General features: G+C 42.3%; 1 protein-coding gene across 1 annotated transcript in view; it reads right to left on the bottom strand.

The window, feature by feature from the left end:
- TNFRSF21 (TNF receptor superfamily member 21) overlaps positions 1 to 18,063 on the bottom strand; it is a 72,305-nt gene that overhangs the window by 21,734 nt on the left and 32,508 nt on the right. Inside the window, exon 4 of the mRNA XM_080666671.1 lies at positions 2,626 to 2,891. Coding sequence (XP_080522797.1) covers positions 2,626 to 2,891 — 266 coding nt within the window. The remainder of the gene's footprint in view (positions 1 to 2,625; positions 2,892 to 18,063) is intronic.

Here is an 18,063-nt window from a genome sequence, read left to right as displayed (position 1 = left end):
AGTTTGGTACTTGGGACTGTTCTGCTTATTCACTGACACAGTGGTTTTTCTTATGAATCACCCTCCTGGTATGCATTCTCTTGCATGGAGACTTTGGGACCCCTGTTCCTAGCACCTATGACAGTGCCTAGAAATGAAGTAGGTGCTCAATAAACTTCTATGGAACTCAATGGAAGCATCAGTGAAACATAAAAAAGTCACTAGTGATAGTCAATACCCTATCATCATCACTACCACCACCCCCAAAATAGTACCCCAAAGACTAGGTCCAAATTCTAAGTGATTGTTGAGTGTACACAGAGAAATGAAATGGATTTGCAGAAACCAAAAATGAAACAAGTTTTAGCAAGCTTTTGGCAAATCTGACCCATCATCACAGACCTCAGGCGGTCCTAATAAGGAAGAATTGACTGTCACATAAATCACCGCTCTCCTTAAATTAAAATGAGGATGATCCCTCTCTCAATTTAGCACAGTAAAGCAAGCCCTACCTATCCTTTCTTTTGTGCCCTTTCAGCTGTCATTCTAAAAAATATTTAAAATCACAAAAGTAATCTTCGTCATTATAGCAAATGATTTAAAAAGAAAATCACTTCTAAGTCTACCATCTACGTTTAATAACAACATTAACATTTTTATGCATTTTCATTTTCCTTTTTTTACATATGCCCATGCTTACATTTGCTTTTTCTAATAAGAAATACGAAACGCTGTTCAGTAACCTTAACAATGCATCATGGTCATCTTTCTACCTTATTCAATATTGCACTTAGCCTGTCCTAACATGGCATCCATCGCATTTTATCTTTCTTGTAGGCATCATCAAGGAGACAATGTGACTTATTCTGAAGTATCTAAATCCTTCTTCAAATCTGTTGCATGCCCTGCCAGTGCTTTCCTTAAAGCCAACACTCCAAGGAAACATAATAATATCCGCCTCTGGATTCCCTCCATTCCATACACCAAAGCTGTTTTCTTTAATTGGACATTTAACACCTCCCTTTGCTTTCCCCAAATCCAGCTACTTAAAGCCCAGTTTTAGTTATGAGCCACGCATATTGAGATCATTCCTCAGAGTGTCACGAGACAATGCTGTGTGCCTTTGAATGTTTAACAAGACATCTATTAGGAATTAGTTTTTTCCGAAATTCCACATTTCAAAGAAGTTAAAAATATGCCAGGAGTTTTAAAGACCACCTTCAGAGTCAATTAGCAGCTACAAAGTTCTATCTAGTCACTTAGATAAAAGATCCACCTGATGACTATTGGTATGAAAAGATAAAAAGCATTTGGAGTTCTTAAATATGTAAAATGGAGCCCCTTCATATATAAAATTTAGTGCAGAAAAATAGTGCATTAGAGTTAATTCACTAGCTCTTTCAGGTAATAAGTCTGGACCACTAGAAAATACCGCAGGCAGAATGAACTTTTACATTTTAAGTAGGTTTTAGCAAATCTCAGTGGCAGCAATTTTTTTTTACTTTGGGAATATGCTCCAAAACTTTAATCGAAGTCTGAGAGGAATATAAATCAATACCCACATTTGTACTTGATTCGTGGCCTTTCAGGGAAGCACATTATGAATAGGAAAGGCTAAGTAAAATGATTTACATCATGTTTATAACTACCATTTGTAGAACACCTTCAATGCATCAGGCATTTTATGTACTTCATTTCTAGTCTTAACCCTACAAAGTTGGCTTACAAATGAGATACCAGAAGCACAGAAAGTTGAAGTCTCTAGCCCTTGGTCTCCCAGCTACTACGTATCACAGCCAGGATTCAAATGCAGAGACTATAAGTAAATCACACTCCTGGGTCCCCTCCATTCCCATCTGATGTGAGGACTTGAACAAGCCCAAGGAGGAGGATGAATCAATCATGTTACTGACTGCTGCCAGCACCACCGGCATGCTCAGGGGGTAAGCTGAGCCATATCACAGAAGCGTCCTCTGGATGGGAGAGGGTCTAGAAAAAATTCTTCCTCCTAGTTTTCAAGGAGTAGACCAGGCTGCACAGTCTGACATTAGAACCTACCCCAAAGACAATGATTCCTAACTGCACATTCAAATCACTTGGAGAGCTTTGAAAAATACCGATTCCTAGTCCCCCGTAGAGATTCTGACTTGACTGGTCTACAGTGGGACCAAAGTACTAGAATTTTTAAAAGGATGTCCAGATGAGTCTCATGAACACCCATTGAGAACAAATCCCTAGCCAGGCCAGCATGGCTCAGTAGTTGAGCACTGACCTATGAACCAGAAGGTCATAGTTCGAGTCCGGGTCAAGGCACATGCCCAGGTCTGGGGCTCCATCCCCTGTGTGGGGCGTGCAGGAGGTAGCCGATCAATGATTCTCTCTCATCATTGCTACTTCTCTCCCTCCCTTCCTCTCTGAAATCAGTAAAAATATATTTTTTAAAAAGAGAGAGAACCAGTGCCCTAGAGGGTGTGTAGAGGTGTGTGTGTGTGTGTGTGTGTGTGTGTGTGTGTGTGTGTGTATGTGTGTGTACATCTACCTAAACACCTAAGATCAGATATTTTCCCATACTACATATTCCTAGCAAATGTGAAGCACTGGAACCAAAAGGTTAGTGGGGAAGACAGAAGACCCTGGATACATTACCTGGGTCGTATCTTCCATGAGTCCACGGATCTTCTCTACCACATCATTGCGCCGGTACTGGCGCAAGGCGCTGATGAGCTGCGCAAGGCTGGCCTCGGAGCCGCGGATGGTCCAGTGCTGCAGGGCCGCGTAGGCCCGCTCGTGGTCCGCAGTGTACCCGTTGGAGAAAGCGGCCACCTCCCTCTCGCTGGCATTGCACAGGAACTGATAGATGTCCTTCCACTGGCTTCCCACTTGGGCTGCCACCAGCTTCAGGATGTCAATACCTATTCCAGAGATAAAATAAAAAATAGTAACAATTATAATAAAGCATGTGAGAGAAGGGCTTTATTTAAGGCTGCTCTGTTTTAATGAACTAAAAGAAACATGCTTGCCCAGCCGGTGTGACTCAGGGGCTGAGGGTGGACCTATGAACCAGCAGGTCACAGTTTGATTCCCAGTCTGAACACATGTCCGGGTTGCTGGCTCCATCCCAGTCAGGGCCATGCAGGAGCCAGCTAATCAATGTTAATGTTTCTCTCTCATCATTTATGTTTCTGTCTCTCTCTCCCTTCTTCTCTGAAATCAATAAAAATATATATGCTTTTTAAAAAAATAATAAAAGAAGCATGCTTATTGCTATATGCCAAAGGAATGTATTGCCTACCATAAGCACCTGACACCCGCAGCCCATCCTGGGGACTAGGTAGGTATCCTCCTGCAGATTTCAATTCCTAAATGTGGAACCAGAAGAAGGAGCAATCCTGAAAGTACAGTAAGTCGCCCCTAGAAGCTGTTTCAAAAGCCAAACCCAAACAAAGTCATCAGAGTGGTTCCTTTGTTACTGCTAAAAGCAACCAGAACCAAACAGATTAGCGGCTCCCAAACTAAAAAAGTGGTGACTTCAAGACATCTAGAAAAAGATAAGCCATAGATGAAAACTGCAGTGGAGTTCCTCCAGCACTGTCTGGGTAGCGGGTGTTCAGATTCCGGCAAGGGCGTCCATTATGTCAGCTGACCATGCACCCAGCTGTTCCAGCCCAAAGAGGCATTCCTTAAGAACTTCTGACTTCTTGTGCTCTAATTGATGTTCAAGAAGCAATGTTCTGATCTATTATTCAGTCTCCTAAGTTGACTTGCAGCTATAATGAAGACAACAGCCAAAATGACACTATAATAACAATAGCAATTATCTTCCAGGCAGTATAGTAAGACATTAGCTCACTGAACATCTTTATAAAGCATTAACATTCCAATTCTACAGGTAAGAAGAAAAAAAAAAAACTTAGAAAAATTATGCAATTTGCCCAATATTACAATATTAGGTTGGGTACTAAGCCGGATTTACTGGATAATGTTATAAATTGTCATTCTGATTTATCAGTCACTTAGAAATTCAGTCAGTGTGGGTCTGCAGTGCTCACATTTGATGAAATACAGGATGAAATGCCAAAATCAAATCTCAGAATCTATAAACTCAGGATAGGCTGCTGGCACCGACCCTCTGTGAGATGCAGCTTTCCCTGAGTAGCATGCTCTGGTATCTTCCTCTTTATGGAACCTTCTCTCTGCAATTGCATAACAGCTTTGCCCAAACTTATACACAGGGTATGTATGCAACCTCACAGTAAGGGCTCTGGTAGTTTACCCAACAGGTGGGTGAGTTCTCTGAGTTAATACTATGTAGTCCAATGAGGCTATATTCACACACCCTGATACGAGAGTTATTTTGGTCAGCAATGCCTTAAAAACATGTACTATTCAACTTTGGGACAGCATGGATGGACCTGGAAAATATTATGCTAAGTGAAATAAGCCAATCGGAGAAAGACAAATATTACATGATCTCACTTATTTGTGGAATCTAATGAACAAAATGAGTTGACCAACAAAATAAGACCCGAAGCATGGAGGCATGGAACAGACGGACACACCTCGATGTGGGGGTGGGGGGACAAGAAGAGGTAAACCAAAGAGCTTATTTACTTATAGGCATAGCCCATGGACACGAGCAATAGGGTAGTGAAGACCTGGGGGGGATGGGGGTGGGGGTGGATAGGGCCTAAGAGGAGGAGGGAAAGGGGGGAGGGAAATGGGAGATATCCGTAATACTATCAACAATAAAAAAATGCATTAAAAAAAAAACACATTTGCTACTCAATAAACAAAATGGGGGCCTGTTCCCAAGTGAAGCCTAGTGAAGAAAGGCAAAGAGGAGAATCAAGGAGCTTCCTGTTAGGTTAATTGGCTTTTTCAATTAATTAGAGGTTAACCAAGAAAAAACCAAAATGTTTTGCTCCAATCAGTTGTTGGGAGGAAATGTTTATAAACTGAGCTATCAATTTTTGCTTAAGAAATAAGCAATACTAATTCCAGAAGTTTCTTTGAAAATGGAGGACTTTTTGATTCCCCAATATCAATCCTCCCTCTGCCATGCAATCCTACTGAGGCACACGGTTTAGAAGGCTGCATACACACCCTCAATCAAACTTCTGAAAATAATTTTCAAAAAAAAAAAAGTTCTTAGCAGAGGCCGCTTTCTTGTCAACTGTAAAAGTAGAATGCCACAAATTGAGACATTACTGTACTTCTCACCCTGTTTTCTTTGGCAGTGTAAAATATACTTGAACCAGTAGCTTTTCAGTTTTCACAGCAATGTTTAGCCAGATACAGAGCTTTCGATTTCAAGCAAACAGAATCCTCAAAAAATCCCACAGGTACCTGTGAGAAGTAAGGCAGCTCTCTGCGGTTGATGTGGCAGATTGTGCCAAACACCAAAAAGGCTTATTAGTCCCTGAATTTTAATTTAGGTCAGTTTGACTAAGGTCCACAGTGTCTGACATGAAAACATGACTGTTTTCTTGTATGTGGGCCCATTGCTTAAATCTTCATAATGCCAATGACAGTGTGGCTTTGGGCAAACCACTAACTGTCATGTCCACTTCCTCATTTGTACAACGGAGATAGTCACTGTGGTCCCTGGGGATGAGCTGATTAGCATTTTCTATAGAGTTGATTTATTTTTGGAATACCCCATCATTATAAATGCTCCATATACTACTAGGCACTATAACTTAAGACTAAATGCATTTCTGATGCAAATACACTGCCTTTATAGAGTAATTACAGAGTTGAAAAGTCTTAAGTTTAATAACAATTCCTTCTCCCAAAACCCAGTATTTGTACTTTTTTTTTTCAGCCACAAAATAAAGGAAAAAAGAAAAACACAAAGGATAGATACAATTGGATTTTCCTTCAACTAAAATTGCCTGGAAGCTAAATGTAAGGCCTACAAATTAGGTTTCATCTTATTCTTTTACTATGAAAACATGGAGTCAACGCACGTGAACTGGCCTGGGTCAGCAAATCTACACCATTGCCCCCTCCCATTGTGGGAATTGATAAATCTAACAACAGACAAGAAATAAACTTGCTAGGCCCAGAGAAAATCCTATATAATAAAGAGCTAATATGCAAATGGTCATCACACTCTCACGCAGTAATGGCTCAGACACTCAACACTGGGGAGAGAGTAATGGGGACCAGCCAGGCACAAACAAGCTCACGAGATAGGAATGGGGACCAGCCAGGCTGCGGCCTGGGAGAGGGACAAGCCGTCCGCCCTGCGGTCCCAGGAGCCAGCAGTTGGGGCTGTGGCCCTGGAGAGGGACAAGCTGCCCACGCGGCGGTCCCCGGTGCCAGCGGCTGCGCCTGCGGCCCGGGAGAGGGACAAGCTGCACACCCCATGGTCCTGGGTGCCTGCAACTGCGGCCCAGGCAAAGCCGCCCACCCATGGTCCCCTGCGGCTGCGGCCAGCCCACGCAAAGCTGGCCCGGTCCTGGGTGCCTGTGGCCGTCCAGAGGGAGGGAAGCCCGGGTCCCAGGTGCCTGCAACTGGCCAAAGGAGGGAATCCTGGGTCCCGGGTGCGAGGCAGAGGTGGTTAGGGGCGATCAGGCCAGCAGGGGAGCAGTTAGGGGCGATCAGGCAGGCAGGCAGAGGTGGTTAGGGACAATCAGGCAGGCAGGCAGAGGGGTTAGTGGCGACCAGGCAGGCAGGCAGGCAGGCGAGAGGTTAGGAGCCAGCAGTCCTGGATTGCGAGAGGCAGTCGGACATCCCCCAAGGGGTCCTGGATTGGAGAGGGTGCGGACCAGACTGAGGGACCGCCCCCCCCTCCACTGTGCACGAATTTCGTGCACCGGGCCTCTAGTGTTTTATAAAACTATGGTAACCTAAAAGAAGAAGTCAGTAATGCAGAGACAGTGGCTCCCTCTGGAGATACCAGCCTTTTATCCTAGCACACAATCACTCAACCTCAGCAGGTGAAGGGAGACCAGCCTGAACTAGCCCATGAGTCTGATGCACCTTACCACCAAGGAGAAAAGAAAAACCTGCGGAATATCTCAGGAGTATTTATTGAGCAGCCACTGTGTATTACTGTGTTTGCTGGAGAGAGAGCCCTTTAGGAACTTTTAAGACAGAAAGAGTTTATCACCGTGAAAATGTAGTAACACCAATGAAACACAAAATGTGATGGGCTTTGAAAGTGTTCTTTCTTTAGAAAAAAAAGTTTTAGGCAAAACTAAATACAACTATAGAAATAGCAGTGGGATGATAAAACCAAATTGAGACAGTTACCTCTGGAGGGAGGGAGGAAAATGTTACCAGGTAGGTGCACAGAAGGAACTTAAAAGCTATTCACAAGGTTCTATTTTCTAAGCTGGGTGGGGGGAAAAATGTGTCTTTTTATTTTTACTTTATTTGATATTTATTATTCCCTTTAAAACTATATATAATACACTTATATGACATGTATTTATATATACTTAATACATACACATACTATTATGTGAGATATATTTTTTAAGTGTTTCATTTTATTGATGAGGAACCTCATGTAGAAAGTGTTTAGTTCAAGGTCACTCAGCTAGTTAGTGGTACCTCTATTGTGGTGAATAGGGAATGTAGTGTTGTAGAGAAGCATTATTATTCACTGAGATTATGTTCTAGGGCATGGCCATCTAGTCAACCTATGAATGCACTCAGGGCTGGCCATGGTACATGTGCTTCTTCCTCGCCTGTTATTACTGATCAAGCAGATGCTGGGAACATTTTCTCTGGGGTTAGCAAGTGTCTTTCTTGTCTATAAAGCTATGGTAACCTAAAAGAAGAAGTCAGTAAACTTTTTCTGTAAAGGGCAACAGTAAATATTTTAGACTTTGAGAACAATATGATCTCTGTCCCAATTCAACTGAGTTGCTAATGTGAAAACAGCCCTAGACAATACAAATGAGTGTGGCTGTGTTCGAATTAAAACTTTTTTTACAAAAACTAGTAGTGGGATGGATATGGCAGGTGCTATAGTTCACCAACCCCTGAAACTATAGCAAAGATAAAGAGACCTAGACTATCAAATGGCATAACGACTTAGAAAATATTTTGTTAGAAGAAATCATGCGTGCACACACACACAGAAACACACACACACACACACACACACACACACACACACACACACAATGAAAGTTTCCACCCCAATTACTAACCTCAATGTGAAATGATAGTAAATGAAATAGAGACCAACTTTCTGCTTGATCATCTGTCCCATCAGAGTTCTAAGAGTTTTCATCTAGACAGGAGACACTCACTGGGTTGAACTGACCTGATTTGTTTAGCTAAATGTGACTCCAAAGTCTCTTTTTTTCTTAGGTTGAAAAGCAGTAAAACCTTCAACCTACTTAAGTGCTATGAGACAGAGGAATGGAGCTTAACTTTGCTTTTTCTATGATGTGGGGTCCTGGAACACTGGGAATCGCTGAAGTTTCTAAACAAGTTATGGAAGGAGTCAAGGCCTATCAATCAGTCTGTACTTTGCCAGGAGTGACAGGCTTGCTCAGGTGGCCCTGGCCATGGGTAACTGCTTTGTCAATTGCAAGACACAAGTAGAGAAAAGATCATGAACTTTGCCATCGCAAGATATGGTTTCAAACTCCATGATCTTGGGCAAATGACAGCCTCTAAGATTTCAGTGTCCACAACAATAAAATGAAAATAACACCTCTTATCTCATAGGGTGGGTGAGGATATGTATGGAATCCAATATAAAAACCATCAAGTACAGCACCTCACTGCACGTTAATTCTCCTTTCCCCATCCCCTCCATTTCTGCATGGGCAAGTCTCACTGGGCAATGTACCTAAAAGGTGGGAGGAGTTCTTTTTAGTACCAGGATCATAGGCGCTGTACAATGAACCAAGCACCAGAATTCTGGCTTCCTGGGCTTTTCGAACCTCACTAGCCTGCGTGAAAAGGGGCACCACTGCAAAGGAGGGGCATCGTCTACAGAAAGGCACATGTGAAAGCAAAAATGCTGCCGCTGCCCCTGCCACATGCAGGGCATCGCAACAGTACACGCTGCTGACACTGCCCAGGCCCACCATGAGAAAGGCATGAGGTGATCAACTGGGTAATTATGGAAGAGATGGCATTTTCCAGTGCCTTACAAAACCCTGAATTAGATATATCTGGGTGACAACCCTAATTTGAGGCTCTTTCCTTTTTAAGCTCAACGTGAGCTACATTATGCAAAAAAGGGTTCTTCCTCTTTTTTATAGAAACCTGAATTGACCTTTATAATCAGAGAAGGTATTAAAGCTCTTTCCTGGAGACAAATATCTGCAATGAGTGCCATTATTAAGAGCCCATATTAAAGCCTTCCCTGGACAAGGTATGAAGGACAGTACTGACAGAGCCAGAGGGAACAAAGGCCATCTAACCCACGATGCAGCACTCTAGTTTTCAGACTGTGCGACCTGGCTCTGCACAGAAAGGGTGCATGAAGAAAATGAATACGTTTATGAGATTTTTCATAGTACCAAATGCTCATCATTTAACCTTAAGAGATGAAAGCATTCTCACTACATCCCCCAACTTATTAAATGTAATGTCAGTTCTCATTATTCTTCTAGAAAGAGGTAGAGGGACAAATAATGAGAAAATTCCCATGGAGGTAATTAATGAACAAACTCCTCCGAATGCAAACGACACCACAGTTCTCTCCCTGTGCTGGTTTATCTGTGCGCGCGTGCACACACATACAAATACACACACACACACACACTCGTGTATCAGGAGACATGAGCTCAAGACTACTTCCCTTTTATTACCACTCTGATCCCCAACCCCCACAGACATGCTGTTCATTGGCATGCGCTGTGACCTCAGGCTTACCAATTACAGATACAAGGGCAAAGATGGACACAATATATGTACAGAACAACATAGGTCATGTTTGGAAATGTGAATAAAAGCCTGGCTTAGCATTCTTAGAATCCATGTTCTTTTCTGTACAATGGTAATTTTCTGACCACTTTTTGCCCCACATCTCCTTTGGTTAGCTATCCCAGGACCTCCTTTGATTAGTTATCCCCAGAGCCTAGCACATGATAGAAGTACAATGAACATCTTTGAATGAATGAATGAATGAGATCCTTTTTTGTCATCCCTCGCCTCTTCCCTGAAAGCCCCCACCATTTACCATATCATTAGCCTCTGTAGGAAGCCATTAAGTACCTGAGCAGCCACATACCATCACACCTTTGCTGTGTGGCTCTGCCAGGTCTCTAGTCTCTAGAATAATGACAAGAAAGGCCCACGGAGTGGTCACCAATTGGTGGAATCTGAGCTTCCTGGTACAGGAATCCAGTTCTTGTGCAACAACCTCTCTCTCCTCCCATTGAGGGTGGGCCACTGGGTCCATGACAGGAACAGAGCTCAGTAGGAGCAAAGTTCTCCTGTGTTCTCCCACTGTACAGAAATCCCCCTGCAGAGATGAGCCATCCAGGCCATTGTCTGTCTGGCCTCATAACAAAGTAAGTGCTCCTACAAGCAACAATCTCACATGTAGATGTGTTGTTGTAGTAAGCAGCATATCATAGGATGATTCAAAAATGGTAGAGCAACAGGGATCACTCCTGAAGCATCATACTAGGAACTGGTTTGCCCCGAGTTAAAAAAAACAGTGCTTTCCTAGCTGAGGTACAAAAGTTGAAGAGAATGCTTAGATTTCATTTTAAACCCAAAAGGTGCTTTCTGAAGCAAAATTAATCTCTATTTTGTTGAAGGCTTAATGGACAATCATTGTAAGTTCTGATGAATCTCAGGAGATACTAAAAACCACTGTGCAGAGGTCTCATGAGGTTAATGGACAGAATGTTTACCAATGGCAAACTATCAAAACAGCAGACAGTTTTCCAGATGGAAGAAATAGGTATCACCGAGGCTGTGAAAAAAAATGAATAATACTTTATTTCATTCCACCGGGGAAAACATAATACACAAAACTCATCTTAGTCAGTGTTTGAAGCGGTTCATTCAACAAGTGTAGTGAGCTCTTGCTTTGCACCAGACACTATTCTAAGCACTGGGGATATGGCAGTGAACAAAGCACAACAAAGCCCTTTCCTTAAGAAGCCTGCATTCTACTGGGGGAAGCAGGAAGAATCAAGAAAATAAGTACTGAGATATTTAGTGTGTTAGATAGTGAGTAGTTCTAAGAAGAAAAATTGGGAGGGGAAAGGGGGTGGAGGGGGGCATGGCTCAATTTTAGATACAGGGTCTTCTACCATATCTGAGAGAAGGCCTCATTGGCATTGAACATTCCAATCAAGAGCTAAAGGAGGTAAGGGAGGAAGCCATGCTGATATCTGGGAGAAGGGATATCCAGAAAGCGGGAGCAGCAGGTGCGAAGGATGGAAGGATGTTGGCATGAACAGAAGTGGGCTAGAGCCAGTGAGCCAGGAGGAAAAAAGTGGGAGTCAGGCTGAGACAAATGGTGGCGTAGGAGTATAAGTTGCATTGGGCCATCAAGGCTGCAACTCTGGATGCAATAAAAGTCACTGGAGATTTTGAATAGAGAATGTCATTTGAACAGGATCATTCTGGCTGTTGTGTCAAAAATAAACTAAAGGGGCACAGGCAGAAGTGGGGCAACCAGTCAGAGGCCACCACAATGATTCAGGAGGGAGGAGACAGTGGCTTGCGCCAGAGTGGTGGGAATAGAAATGATAGGAGATGGTCAACATCTGTATATATTTTGAAGGTAGAGCTGACTGGACTTGCTAATGGATCCAATAAGGGGTAAGAAAGAGGAAAGGGGTAAGGATAACTCTAAGGTTTTGGCCTGAGCAACCAGAAGGTTGGAGAAGCCACTTTGTGCATTGGGAAACTGATGTGGAAATACAGTTTGGGATTCAGTTTTACACATCTTAAGAGTGAGGTGCCTGTCATCATAATTAAAATGCAAAAGATTAAAAAGACACAGCAAATCTTAAAAAGAGCAAAAGAAAAGCAGTTAGCTACCTACAAGGGAGCTCCTATAAGCTGATTTCTCAAAAGAAACTTTTCAGGCCAGAAGGGAGGGGCAAGAAATATTCAAAGTGATGAAAAGCAAGGACCTACAACCAAGATTACTTTATCCTGCAAAGCTATCATTTAGAATTGATGGACAGATAAAGAGCTTCCCACACAAGAAAAAGCTAGAGGCGTTCATCAACACCAAACCATTATTATATGAAACTAGAGGCCCAGCGCACAAAATGGCACAAGACCCCAGACCTGACGCACCATGAGACCCATCAATGCACCTCCTGGTAACTGGTCGTTTGGTCGTTATGGCATTAGGGCCACTGGCTTTTTGTAATATAGATGTTAACGGGTCTTCTTTAAGAAGATAAAAAATATGAACAATAAAATGGCAATAAATACATATCTATCAACAATTGATTCTACAAACAAAATGAACTAGCAGAAGAGAAACATACTTATAAACACAGAAAACATTTTGTTGGTTGCCAGAGATGAAGGAGATTGGGGGGATGGGTTAAAAAGGTGAAGGGATTAAGAAGTACAAATTAGTTGTTATAGAATAGTCATGGGGCTGCAAAGTGCAGCATAGGAAATACAGGTGAGAATATTCTAATAACTAGGAGTGGCACTGGATGAGTGCAAGACTTACTGGAGTGACCATTTATTAAGTTATATAGTGTCTGGTCACTGGGGTGTACACCTGAAACTAATATAATGATGTACGTCAACTGTAATTGAAAATAAAAGATGATTTAAAAAATAAAAAGAGTGAGGTGCCTGTTAGACATCTGGGTCTGTCAGGAAGGCAAGAAGGAGGATGTTTGCATGTTGAGTTCAGGCACACGATCCAGGCTGGGTATATGTATGCATTTGGGAATGACCAGCAGATAGAGGGTCTTTTAAAGACATGGGTCATCAAGGGAGGAAGAGTGTAAGTAGAAAAGAGTTGCATGTCCTGAGCCCTGGGGCTCTCCACTGCTTAGATGTTGGATTAAAGAAGAACCAGCCAAGGAGATGAAGAAGGAATACAACAGCCAGAGCGTTGAGAGAACCAGGAGGATGCGGTGTCCTGCAGTCAAGGGAAGAAAGGGTTTAGGAAGAAGGGGATGAAGGTGCCAAGTGCTGTCAATGGGCCTGGTAGAGGAAACCTGAGATCTGAACAACACAGTTAAAATCCTGTTGTCAGACTCTATGGGAAAAAGGCAAGGTTGTGGCTAAAATCTATCTTTCACTGATTCTAAGACATCTCAAGGCATATTTTAAGGAACGCCTTTCCACAGCTTGGTGGCAGCGGGGTTTTTTCCTTAGTGGCATGTAAATAATGGTATGTCTCACAATCAATGGCATCTTAGATTTGCTGAAACACAGTGAGTCATTTTTTAAATTTATAAACTTGAATCCACCTATTTTTTTTTTAAAACTCAACATTATCATCAACACACCTAATATGTGGAATTCTGCACACACACTGCAATGCTTACAACCAATCGGTCGTAAAGAATGATCAATAGTTGTCTAACAATTCCTCATCCTCTGCAAAATCTGCTTACACAATGCCTGACCAGGTTGATTTGAGGGCACTAATTTTTAAGGATTTTTTTTTACTATTTTTATTTTAGACTTGCATGGGGAAATGCTGATTTATTTTTCAATAAACGGAATAGCTTAAATTCAAAGGCTGCTCAATAAACTATAAAACATTCATTTAAAAAATAAATACCTTCCTTCTAAAGCCTAGAGGAAGAAGTCATCAGTGGGGGGTCTGGGGAGGACAGCAGCCTCAACTCCCCAGGGCAAAGGCCACATTGTCTTTAGATGATGCTTTTTAAGCTACAGCAAGAAGCTTTTCCCCTGCAACGGTTCTGTGTGCTTTAGAATCCTCAAACATCCGGAGAGGTTTAAACAGAAAAGTGCTGTCTGCTGGAAGCGGCATGACTGGATGCAAAGGTGGCAGAGGCGGGGGGTGGGGGTGAGGGGTGTGGGTAAAAACTGCCCGCCTATTCCTTCCGCTGTAAAGCAACTGTGGCTGGGACAGCCCTGGGGGTGCAGCACTGGGACACAGCAGCCTCTTAAGGGGAATAATCTGCTCCCTTCAGCCTGGCTTCCTGGTGTTTACACTTCAAGTCTACTTCCCATAGGAAACTTGGGCTGAGACAGGCTGACTGTCTGGAATTTTTAGTCAAGGAGGCTTCTGGCAAAGGGAGGATGGCTTCTTTGGTTGCAGCTGCTGCTCTGCCTGGTGCTGAGAAAACCCAAGTTCAACAGATGTGAGTTCAGATGAGCAGGGCTCCAGTACTCTGACTTACTTGAAACAGCCCTTTTTTTTTTTTTTTTTTTAAATAGCCATCAGGGCCTTTAGCCATTGGATATCGGGATTTAGAATTTTTCCTTTTCAAGCAATCCCAGAAAAAAAGGTAGGAAATCAGAGCGACCTCTACAGAGGAAAACTTCTTATTGATGCTTATTTTGTAGTTGCTTCATTTCAGAACAAGCTGGGGTTTGTTACTAAGGAAAATAAGTTTTTCTTGACTGCGTACGGTAAAAAAAAAAAAAAAAAAAAAAAATCAACCACAGAAACCTGGAAATTTCTAACCTGGAAAAATGAAAATTCAGAGTTTTATAAATCAAGATTCTAAGAATCAAAGCTAAACTAGAGCCCAAGTTTAAAACCTGTACTGCCACTTTCTAGCTGTATGACCTTGGGAAAGTTACTCTCTGTGCCTCAGTTTCCCCATCTATAAAATGGCAATGATAGTGGTCTACTTCATAAGTTAAGAAAATGACATTAATCTTTATAAAATGCTGAGAACAAGATATAGCACTTGCAAAGCATGGTATAAGTCTTTGTTAAAGAAAAGTAAACAATGAAAATTTCATGGTAACAGAAATCTTTCTTCCGTTAGAAAAATATATTAGTAATCACAGTTTATGTCATCTTTGCATCCCCAAATCATCTTGTGATCTAAGTCAGCAGTAGCAAACACCCCATAACCTTACTTCAGAATTACTTATTGTCAAATTCCTAACACACTTCATTTGTTTTTCATTTCTGAATACTGAATACGGGAGTTTTAATCCATTTAGAAGAAAGGTTTTCTTAAGTCATTCCTGAAACCTGATTGAAGAGCATGTTGATATTGTTCAAATATATCTAGGGCACAGCTTCCAGAAACCCAACATATGTCACCTAACCTACCACAACAACCTCGGGGTTTGGGGGGTTTCACACAAAAAATTTTTGTATATTTACACAAAAAAATAATCACACTCAACTCCTACAATTGGACTGCATCTTACTACTTACTCTGGAAAGAGGACAATGTCTGCAGAGTTGTGAACCTGGAAGATGCATTTCCGTCACAACCCTCAATAAAGACCAGTTCTCCCCACATTTGACCAATCTTTGAAGAGGAGCCACAATTCAGGAGGAAAGGAAGCATTTTTCCTGAGCCTGTTGTGGGGATTCATAAGGACGGAACAGAGAATGAGATTGTTACTGAGAAAAACCTACAGACAGCAGATGAGAAGGGATATGTCGCTGTTTGTTTGCTAGGTAAGGTGAGGTGATGTCCTATTTTGCTTTGAGCAATGAGTTGTGGATAGGGGGCAAGATGGAAGAAATAAAATATATAATACCAGGAACTCAAGGTCTATAACAGAACTTGGTTCAAGGACAGTGTCTGAACCTTTTAGATAAGTACTCTAAGCAAATAATAGCCTGGTTCTTCATCAGCATTGTTTCCCCTGAGAGCAGTCTTTACATATAGATTAGGGTATCAAAGTTATGCAAATCAGAGGTTCAACCACCACGCCAGCTGGTCTGTACATAAACTTTGTCTTTGGGTTTCAAGCTTGAGAAAAAACGGAAGGAGTTGGGTTGTGGGTTGTTTTCAACTTCACATTTCCATTTTTGCATCACTTTAGAACAGGCTTTTAGAATAGAGGGAGACGTTAAACATACTTGAATCCAAGACCTTCACCATACAGCTGAGCAAACCAGGCCCTCAAGGTCCTTCCCTTTGCACAGCTTCCCTCTCCCAGCCAACACTGCCCCACTCCACTCGCCCCATTCCACCAACAGCTACTCCTCACCCTACAGGACCAGGCCAGGTGAGCCTCGTTCCTTCCTTTCGCCCTCTAGAATGCTGACAATCAGATTACATGTGCCACACTGTCATTTTCCAGTTCCTTTTGTACTGGTCAATCGGCCTTTAAGGCATTTTATGGCCAAAATTCTAGTTGCATATGTTTTCTCTGTAGCCATTTCTCCTGGCCGTATGGCTCATTAAATTGATTCTTAATGAATTTCTACGTGTTTAAAAATTAGATATAGTTGTCCCTCTGCCCTGACCTCAGCTCATCATGAAATCTTCAGTATAGCTTAACTCCCTGACCTTCCTGTGGGGAGAGAGAGAGAAAAGGAAGCTGAGCTAGCAGCTTTATCAATGTTACCTATGATCTCAGTCAATGTTCACGAACAACCCCATGAGATAGACAAGAGTTATGTCCACACTGTAGATGACAAAAATGAGGAGAGGTTCAGTAGCTTAGCTGTGTTACAGAGGAAGGGCTGACATTCAAAACCCAGGCCAACCTGACTTATCAGCCCTCATCTTTCACTGCAGTGTGCTGCCTCCCGGGACTTAGTAAAGTATTATTAACCCTGTCTTTCTGAGTCTTGGTTGCTTTTTTGAATACGTCTCCCCACCAACCTCCATTGCCCAATTAAGTCAATGGCTTGAGAACAATCCAACCTTGAACAGGGTAAGTGGGTAAGTCACAGGTGCTCTAGACCAGTACTATCCAACAAGACTTTCGATGATGGAAATGGCCTGTACCTATCCTGTCCAATATGGTAACTATTAGCAACATGTGGCTATTGAACACTGAAGCTGTGGCTCATTCAACCAAGAAACTTGGATTTTTAAGTCTAGTTCATTTTAGTTTTAAATTTAATAGCTCATGGGATAGCCATATAAGCTAGCACAGTTTGAGACCGCTCCTCCTTGAGCCCTGTGCTATTGGCCCAGCATAGAGAACAAACAATAAGACCCATTGTCTTCTAAGAGCTCCTAAGCAATGCGGGGAGAGAAACCACATGCACACAGTTAAATAGTATAAGACAGAACAAGCTGAAGGAATTAAGAAACAGAATCTTAGAATATAGTTCTATAGAAGGAGACCTTTGCCCTTCTGCTGCTGCAGGTACAGAGCATTTGCTGGAGAAAGCACACCAGCTGCTTTCACAACCCCTCTTGCAGTTCATTTAAAGGAAATGCTATCTTTATATCTCATGTACTTGGGAGTAACTATACCGGAAGGGATTACTGTCCCAGTCAAATGCTTACTGTCTCCCTAAGGTTCAGGACTAAGAATGTGCTAGTTAGGAACTAAGCCAGTTAAAACTAAATAAATCCAATTCCTTTGTCTCACCCCATTTTTCTTCATAACCTGAAGTCTGAAAGAAAAGGGAAATACTATCGAGCAGAGATACTGTCCATTTTTCGCTCCCTCTATCACCTAGCAGAACTTCCTCCACAAGTATTTTCAGGGCAATTTCCACTCCTCACCTGCTTTTCAAACTTCTCTTCAGACTCCCTAGCACAACAGATTGCTTGGGACCCAAGGTCATAATTTTTCCAAATAGTCAGTCATAAGGGTGAACAAAGGAGAGGGGAGCGGGGAGAGAGAGAAGTGGGGAAGGAAGGGAGGAGAAGAGGAAGAAAGGAAGAGAAGGCCACTGGGAAGAACCCGTATTAGAAACAGCAATAAGAGAACAGCAGTTGGTTCTGTTCTCAGCCATCCCCGTTCCCAGCTGGGACTCGACCACAGCTCTGTGTCTTGCATAATTATAAGGAAGTAACTGTTTTGAGATCACTTGAGACTTTCTCAGTGCAATGTATGGCCAGCTGTGTGTGGACTAAGTTTCACTATCTTTACTTTTGTGCTTTATTATGACAAACAGATCAGACAAAATATACTATTTTCCATGTAACCACCCAATTAATGTGAACCCGCATTAATCTTAATTTTAAATAAAGTTGAACATGATGGATCCCACTTACCCCTTAGTATAATGTTGGGATTATACTACAA

Source organism: Plecotus auritus (assembly GCF_963455305.1).
Source record: "Plecotus auritus genome assembly, chromosome: 4".
In the NCBI taxonomy this organism is placed as follows: Eukaryota; Metazoa; Chordata; class Mammalia; order Chiroptera; family Vespertilionidae; genus Plecotus; species Plecotus auritus.
Note: the sequence above shows the minus strand (reverse complement) of the source record. Positions and strands in the feature narration are given on the sequence as shown.